This window comes from Rutidosis leptorrhynchoides, chromosome 11 (genome assembly GCF_046630445.1).
Source record: "Rutidosis leptorrhynchoides isolate AG116_Rl617_1_P2 chromosome 11, CSIRO_AGI_Rlap_v1, whole genome shotgun sequence".
NCBI lineage: Eukaryota > Viridiplantae > Streptophyta > Magnoliopsida > Asterales > Asteraceae > Rutidosis > Rutidosis leptorrhynchoides.
In genome coordinates this window covers 182,874,902-182,884,186 of record NC_092343.1, presented here as the reverse complement: position 1 = coordinate 182,884,186, position 9,285 = coordinate 182,874,902, and the positions used below count along the sequence as shown (strand labels likewise).

Here is a 9,285-nt window from a genome sequence, read left to right as displayed (position 1 = left end):
CAAACGTGTTGTACCCGTACAAAGACATCGCAAGGGGTGTTTTTTTTGGGTTTGGACTAAAGAGATAAACATATTGATCCTCGACCCGTAAGCGGTATGACCTATATAAAAGAGCCGACCCATCTCTAATTATTAGGCTTTTTATTTAAAGACGGACCACTTTTATATTTATTTGTTTAGGGATATGAGAGTTCTGGAAAGACGAATAATGATGCGCCTTTCGGATCGGATCGGATCAGATTCATTTTACTTTTGTCATCTACTTATGGTTTCCGACTAAGCTAGATTATCCCCATCTATAAGAACAAGGGGGATGCTCAAATCTGCGGTAATTATAGAGGCATAAAACTACTTAGTCATACTATGAAGCTTTGGGCGAGAGTGATAGAGACTAGACTTCGACGCATAACAGATATTTCGGAGAACCAATTTGGTTTCATGCCAGGGCGCTCTTCGATAGAGGAAATCCATATTATTAGGAACCTGATGGAGAAGTATAAAGAAAAACAAAAGAACTTAGAGATGGTTTTCATTGACTTGGAAAAGGCCTATGATTGCGTCCCACGAAACTTGATATGGAAGACCCTTAATGGTAGAAGTATCTCGGGAAAATATATTAGTATTATTAGGGATATGTACGAAGGGGCGAAGTCTTGCGTTCGAACGCCGATGGGAAATACTGAAGCTTTTCCAATAGGAGTAGGTCTGCATCAGGGATTGACCCTTAGCCAACTTCTTTTCGTTTTGATCCTTGACGAGCTTTCTCGAGAGATACAAGAGTGTATCCCTTGGTGCTTGATTTTTGCCGATGATATTGTGCTTGTTTCCGAATCTAAGGAGGAGCTTAATAGAAGACTGGAGCAATGGAGGATGGCCTTAGAAAGCAATGGTCTTAAAGTTAGTAGACAAAAAACGGAATATCTTAGATGTGATTTCCTTAAGAACGATGATGTACAAGATGATGGAGTGAACATCTGCATTGGAGACCAGATCCTGCATCCACAAACTTCGTTTAAATACCATGGTTTGGTGCTCCACAAATCCGGGAGGATAGATGAAGACGTGTCGCACCGCATTAAAGTAGGATGGGTAAAGTGGAGGGCAGCGACTGGAGTGTTATGCGACAAGAAGATCCCCCTTAAGCTGAAAGGGAAATTCTTCAAGGTGGCAATTAGACCTGCCATGCTATACGGATCTGAGTGTTGGCCATTGACGAAGGCGCAAGAGTGAAGGATGGAGGTGGCAGAGATGAGGATGCTTAGGTGGACATGCGGTAAAACCATGTTGGATATGATTCCAAATAGTGTTTTGAGGGAGAACCTGAAAGTTAGAAGCATCATCGACAAGCTAAGAGAAGAACGGCTTCGATGGTTTGGGCATGTGAGGAGACGACCTCTTACTGCACCTGTTAGGAGAGTCGAGGCACTTTCGGTTGACGGTGTAAGGAGAAGGGGTAGACCTACACGTAGGTGGGAGGATAGAATTAAGCTCGACTTGAAGGAGCTCTTATTAACCGAGGACATGACTTCTAATAGGAATGCGTGGAGGACTTTAATTAGAATATATATACATTTATTTATTATATATTTCACGTATATATATATATATATATATATATATATATATATATATATATTATTTATTTATTTATTATTATCTTTTTTTCTTTCTAATTACGGCCCTACTTAGTGAGCCAATAGCGAGTGTCGATTTATTGGCAACTCGACTGCTACTTCAAGCCTAAATTGAACTTAAATTGAACTTCAGGCATGTTTCTAAATCCCATGAAAATTTAATCCTACCATTTTCATGACGTCTTCATTTAATTATTTCTTTATTTAATTTTATTTTAGTTTTATTTATTTATTTATCTATTTATTATTTATTATTTATTTATTTTATAATTTTTATTAATATATATATATATATATATATATATATATATATATATATTTATTTTTATTTTTTTATTTTTTTATTTTTATCTGGCCGGAGGTCCGCTTGGAAGCAATCTCTTTATCCGTCGAATCGAGAGAGGGATGACTCTCTCTACTCTTGTGAGTGTTTCACTCGGGATGGAGAAACGACTTCTCTTTATTCAATGGTAGAGGAAGGATTGTCTACGTCTCACCTCCCCCATACCCCACACATATGGGATTGGGTTTTGTTGTTGTTTGTTGTTGTTGTTGTTATGGTTTCCGATTAAGAAGAAATAAGACGAAGATGACAATTTCCTATTATATGACAAGAAGCGTTTCGTTGCCAGATTAAATCAGATTCATTTTACTTTTGTCATCGTCTTATGGTTTCCGACTAGGAAAAATACGATGAGGACGAAAAGCGTTTTCATGGCACATGGCAGTCGACCATCGTGCGGTACAATTGTCCTTTACGAAACAATTGATGAGATGATTAGGCAGGGTTAAACGTAAGTAATTCATGTCGAGTAACAGGATCTTAAATAATTTAAGATTTTTCATAATTTAAGTAATTTCATTATTGATAAATATGAATGGTGCCAGTATTTGTATTTGAGTAAATAATGAAATTTGTAGCCCTTTAAGTTATGAATGTTTGAGATTTTAAATCAACTAAATTAATGTTCATATGCACGACAATATATGCCAAAATGGTGAACGCCAACACAAATTTTATTTATCAACAATAAACTTATATTTTTCGTATCTCTCGATCGTTTTTAAACTGAAATTAATTTTTAACTAAATAAGTATAGTAAGTTCAAGAAATTAACTAGATGGTATAGAATTATGATCTATATTGTCTTGGGAATATGTATAAAACTTGTATGCTTAAATTTTTGATCAAACTCCGCCACTGACTATACGAGTGTTATCTTAAAACTTGCACTACTGCAAATTTGAGAATGCAAACCCCTTTTTCAAACCTCTTTTTAAATCATAAAGAAAAAACCGGTTCCAAAGGGTAAACGAGACCGGTTTTTTTTAACACGGAAATGGGAGACCGGTTTTTGGTAAAAACCGGTTCCAAAAGTATATTTTCTAAACCGTTTTTTTCTAAAAACAGGTTCCGACTTTACAAACCAATTTTTTTTAAAAATCGGTCTCCCTTTTGCCTTTTGACGCGCGGATTACGTACGAATAAATTGAAAAAGTTAAACTTAAAGTAATTGAAACCCCAATTAATGGCCAGCTGTTTCCCATTCTATATTTTTATAATCTTGAAAAGTTAAGTTGAAACACCTATTCATTATCTTGAAAAGTTAAGCTGTTTCCCATTCTCTATTAATATTCCTATCTTGAAAAGTTCCGTATTCCACTTGATCGAGTTAAATAAAGCCGTAAACGGGTTCGATTAATTCATTCAAGTTCATCGATTTTTATTAGCCATCATCGTACATCGTAAACAGGTTCGGTTCGGTTCGATTCGATTTTTATTAGCCATCGTAAACAGGTTCAATTCTTATTAGCCATCGTTGTTTTATTTTACTTATTTGTAAACAGATTCGATTCTATTCATAAACAGGTTCGATTCGTGTAAAAAGGTTCGATTCCTAAAGTCTATTTGTTTTAATTTTCTTATCTGTTTTCGATTTGTGTATTTTTATTTGTTTTAAAGTCCAGATCTGGTGTACGTTCTTTGTATTAGCAAATTAAAGGATGAAGATGAAGATCGATTAGCGAAAAGATGAAGATCGATTACCGAAAGGCTGAAGATTATTATCGTACGATGAAGATTAATTAGCTAACATGAAGAAGATTAGCTATATAACATTTTTTTTAAAAAAAAATTTAGAATACAAACCGGTTTTTTATAAATAACCGGTTCTATATAACATTTAAAAAAAAAAATTAGAATGCAAACCGGTTTTTTATAAATAACCGGTTCCTAAAGTCGAGTTTACAAACCTGTTTTAAAACCGGTCTGGACTTTGCAAACCCCTATGGATACAAACCGGTTATAAAACCTGTTTGGAAGCCTCTAAAAACAGGTTTGCAAAGCCTTTTTTTGTAGTAGTGTTGCTAGTCTCGATGTGAGTGAATGGAGTCGAGCTTATACTCAATTAGGTATGAACCGTTTGTTTAAAATTCAAAGAGTTTAACGTGACTACTTTCAAGCTTAATATATTAAACTCAAAATCGACTTATTTGAATTTATACAACTCTACCTTGATATCATGTTAATTATTGTTATTTAATTTCATTATACTACACTTACATGTATATTTTTTATACACATATAATTTTTTTTTATATTAATATTATAGGTATCATGTACATGTATGTATATTAATTATTATTATATAATTAATTTTAACATATTATCTATTAGACAAAATTTGTCTTATACGCGATGAATAGTTACATTTTCGCTTTTCACAAAACTAACCCCTAACTTCCATTAAAATACAAATCAAACCCCCCATTTTATACCTATATTCTAAATTCTAAAATATTATTAATCCCATTACGTAAAACCAAAAATACTGAATAATAACACCCACCACGCTTTACTGACTTGTACGTTGTGCTCAAACAGTTGGACCCACATGGGCCACTACAGTGCTACAGTAAAAAAAAAAATTTTTGGTCTCCAACAATAAAAGAATCAACTTTTGTAAAAAAAACCAACCCTTCAATGTTAGCAAAAGATGTCGAAAAAAATTATTGTTTACAAAAAAATCAACTAACTTTTTTTTCTTTTCTTCCTCACCGATAAAAGAGGCAACTTTCATAAAAGGAAGAAACCTTCAATTCTACCAAAAGATGTCGAAAAACCTTTTTTTACAAAATAGATCAACTAACTTTAAAAAAAAAAATCGAACGCTAAAAGAAACAAATTTCACAAAAGGAACAACCCTTCAATGTTAGATGTTGAAAAAAAAATTTGTTACAAAATAGATCAAGACTTTTTTTTTAACTCGCATTCAAAATAGAACCCCGACACGAAGCGAGGGCTCCACAACTAGTTATATTACTATTACTATATAAATAAATACAAATATAAATAAATAAAAAATTAGTGTTGATAAAAAAGCCTTTAATCTAAAAACCATCCCAATCTCAAGTGTTACCCATATATGCCGTAGGCCCAAATTTCATTCCATACGCCACCATCTTGATTTCAACGGACATTCCAATTTTTATTTGACACTCCGTTTAAACGCTACCTTTTAAACCCTAATAAATAAACATTCCCAAATTCACAATCAAAATCAAAATCAATATGTCTGATCTGGTACCGTTCGACATCCAAATAGAATTCATTAAAAAGCTTCCGATCAGATCGCTGATTCGATTCAGATCCGTTTCAAAAGCATGGAAATCACTAATCGACAGTTCCAAGTTTATCCATGACAACTGCCTGCGTGATAATCAGCCGCATCATCTACTCGTAAGCTATTATTTACGTTCAATGCCAAAATATGTTTCGATCATGGATGATGATAGTTTTCCCCAAAACAAGTTTTCCCCTATTGCTCCAGTAACTCTTAATAGACCTAGGTTAAAAAAACTTGGTTCCTCTCGTGGAATAATATGTATTTTAATTATAAATTCAGATATGGTTGTGCTATGGAATCCTACAATTAGAAAATCAGTAGGTATTGCTATTCCAAATATGTTAGATTCACACGGATATACTGCTTTCGGTTTTGGAGTTTGTCCCGGCACTAGTGATCCAAAGCTTGTTAAGATTACGTATATTAAAAGCTCGCCAACTGAATGGGAAGTTGAGATGTTTACGTTAAGCTCGGGGGATTGGAGAAGTATACCTATTGATATGCCTTTCAACAAACCGGTTAGATTGTTGTGGGACAATGTTTGTATAAATGGTGTTATTTATTGGTGTGCGGGTAGTGAAAATAAACATAATCGGATTATTTCATTTGATTTGACAAGTGAAGAATTTGGTGAAGTGTTTCTATGGGATAGTTTAGCACGTTCCACCGAAGATTTGTTTGTCTCGAAATTGATGGATTCTCTTGTTGTGATTATTAAAAGCTATAATGAGGTTGATGAACCAGGTTGTGATGTGTGGAAGATGAATCACGGTGTTATGAAATCATGGACAAAACTTTACACTGTTAGGCCAAGTGCGATTGGTCTTAGTATAATTGAGTTTAGGAAGAATGGTGAACCTATTATAGAAGCGATAGATGAATACGGATCGATCATACTTGAAGTTTATGACCCGTGTTCAAGACATGTTAGAGATCTTAAGTTTGATGGGAACGAAAATTTATTGACTTCATGCTTCGTGAGCTCCTACACGGAGACACTAGCTTTGCTTCACCAGTCAGATTCTATCATTTATTGATGATGATGATGATGATGATGATGATAATGATGCAAGGTATATTGATGAAAGTGTATCACATTCAAGTCTTTGTACATTGGCTATTTGTTTACTTGTGCCAATTAGTTTAGCTTATGATGAAGATTAGGGTGCATCATGTTGGAGACATGGAGAACTTTAAATAATTAGAGGAAAGATTTCAGGAAACTCACACTAAGCTTCCACGAAGTTGTTAGGAAACTCACATATAGCTTCCACGAAGTTGTTAGGAAACTCACATGTAGCTTCCACGAAGTTGTGAGAAAATTCACATGTAGCTTCTACGAAGCTGTCAGGAAACTCACATGTAGTCTCCATGAAGCTGTCAGAAAACTCACATGAAGCTTCAAGGAATTGTTTTTAGCTTACTCCTTAAATCATTCTATAAATAGACCCTCTTGTAACTCATTGTAAACACACCACAAATATTCAGTAAATACATTCTCTAGTTGGCCCGTGGACTAAAGCAATCACAACGATTGCATATAACCACGTTATCTCTTATGTCGATTTACATTTCTTGCATTTATAATCTTTCATTCATTAAGTGGGTTAGTAATCTTGTAGAATTACTATCGGTGAGTGATCTTGTTGAATCAATTGCGTTGTTTTGGGTCCTAATATCCTTACAACTGGTATCAGAGCATAAGGTTTCGTTAAGGGAACGATGGCGGAAGACGGGAAGTTTAGAATCGACCGATTCGATGGGAGAGACTTTGGCTTTTGGAAGATGCAAATTGAAGATTACTTGTATCAAAAGAAGCTACACCAACCCTTGTTAGAGACCAAGCCTGAAAGCATGAACGATGCCGATTGGACGCTTTTGGATCGTCAAGCTTTGGGCGATATTCGTCTTTCACTTGCTAAGAACGTTGCATACAATGTTGTGAATGAGAAGATGACGTTTGCTTGCTTGAAAGCACTCTCCAACATGTATGAGAAACCTACAGCTTCTAATAAGGTATTTCTCATACGTCAATTGTTCAATACAAAGATGAAGGAAGGTACGAGTGCAACGGATCATATCAATAAATTTAATAATATCGTTTCAAGGCTTGAATCGGTAGAGATTAAGTTTGATGATGAACTAAAAGCACTAATCTTGCTTTCATCATTACTGAAAAGTTAGTCGGGTACGGTTACCGCGGTTAGTAGCTCTACGGGAACTACTAAGCTAGCGTTTGAAGGAATAAGGGATTTGATTCTTGGTGAAGGTACTCGTAGGAGAAACTCGGGGGAATCGACATCCGGTTCTTTGTTAAGTACCAACAACCGTGGTAGGAAATTTGATCGCGGTGAGAAGAAGGGTAGAAAGAAGTCTAAGAAGAGGTATCCATCGAAAGATAGAAGTGAAACTGTTTGTTGGGGTTGCAATCAAAAAGGACACTTTCAAAGGAATTGTAAAAATGGTCCCGCGAAAGGTGTGAACTTGACCGAGGAAGAAAGTGATGATGCACTTTTATGTAGTGTTGAAAATTCTATGGAGCCTTGGATTTTGGATTCGGGAGCTTCATTTCATGCTACTCATGTCAAAAGCATGATGAAGAATTTTCGTCCATATCAAGGCAAGGTGAGATTGGCGGACGATAAACAACTCAATATAGAGGGCATTGGAGATGTTGTATTGAAGACTACTCTTGGCTCTAATTGGACCTTGAAAAACGTAAGGTACATTCCTAAATTAAAAAGAAAACTTATTTCGGTTGGTCAATTAGATGATGAAGGTAACGCGGATACTTTTGAAAACCGCCAATGGAAGGTGGTTAAGGGTAGTTGTGTCGTGGCTCGTGGATATAAAAGGGGAACTCTTTATATGGTTGAAGTGTTTGATGAAGACACGGTGGTTGCTACAGTTAATGTTGAGTCCGAATCAACTCTATGGCACCGAAGACTCGGGCATATGAGTGAGAAGGGTATGAAGATGCTTGTTTCGAGTGGGAGAATTCCAGATTTGAAAAAGGTAGAACTTGGATTTTGCGAACCATGTGTACATGGGAAGCAAAAGAAGGTGACTTTTGGGAAATCGGGAAATGCTCCTAAGTTGGAGAAATTGGAGCTTGTTCATACGGATGTGTTTGGTCCAACCAATGTAGAATCACATGGAGGTTCTCGCTATTATGTCACCTTCATTGACGACTCCACTCGAAAGGTATGGGTTTATTTTCTTAAAGCTAAATCTGATGTATTTAATACATTTGTGAAGTGGAAAGCTATGGTAGAAAATGAGACTAACTTGAAGGTCAAGTGCTTGAAGTCGGATAATGGAGGAGAATATGGTAGTCTTGAGTTTAAAGACCATTGTGCAAAGCTCGGTATTAGAATGTTAAAAATGGTACCAGAGACACCGCAACACAATGGGGTCGCCGAACGTATGAATCGTACGTTAAATGAAAGGGCTAAGAGTATGAGACTACATGCCGGTTTCCCTAAAATGTTTTGGGCGGATGCGGTTAACACGGCGGCTTATTTGATAAATAGGGGACCCTCAACACCGTTGAGTTTCCGAATTCCAGAGGAAGAATGGCAAGGTAAGAAGGTGAGTTATGGTCACCTTAGGATCTTTGGGTGTAATGCATATGTGAAGACCAAAGATGCGGATAGAGACAAGCTTGAAGCTAAGTCAAAGAAGTGTATTTTCATTGGCTACGGGTCGAATGAAATGGGTTATCGTTGTTGGGATAATGAGGCTAGAAAAGTAATTCGTTCTCGCGATGTTACTTTTGCTGAAGATTCGGTCTATGGCAAACCGGAAACGGGGAGTCCTAAATTGGGTCATGTTACTTTTGACGATGTTTCTATTGATGATCTTACAGGTTCTAGTGGGAGTACGGGAAACAATGAATTGCCAATGAACGGTGAGGCGTCGGAAAATGCTAATGATGGGGATGGTTCGGAAAGCGGTGATGATTTCGAACATTGTGCGATTTCTAGTGATGAGGAGGATACAAATGAAACCGGTCCAACCATTTC

At 36.0% G+C, this 9,285-nt stretch overlaps 1 protein-coding gene across 1 annotated transcript; it reads left to right on the top strand.

Moving 5' to 3' along the window:
* The first annotated feature begins 5,205 nt into the window (after positions 1–5,205).
* Positions 5,206–6,297, top strand: LOC139875295 (putative F-box protein At1g32420). The gene has a single exon (XM_071862638.1). The coding sequence runs from the start codon at positions 5,206–5,208 to the stop codon at positions 6,295–6,297; it is 1,092 nt and encodes a 363-aa protein (XP_071718739.1).
* The last annotated feature ends 2,988 nt before the right edge of the window (positions 6,298–9,285 follow it).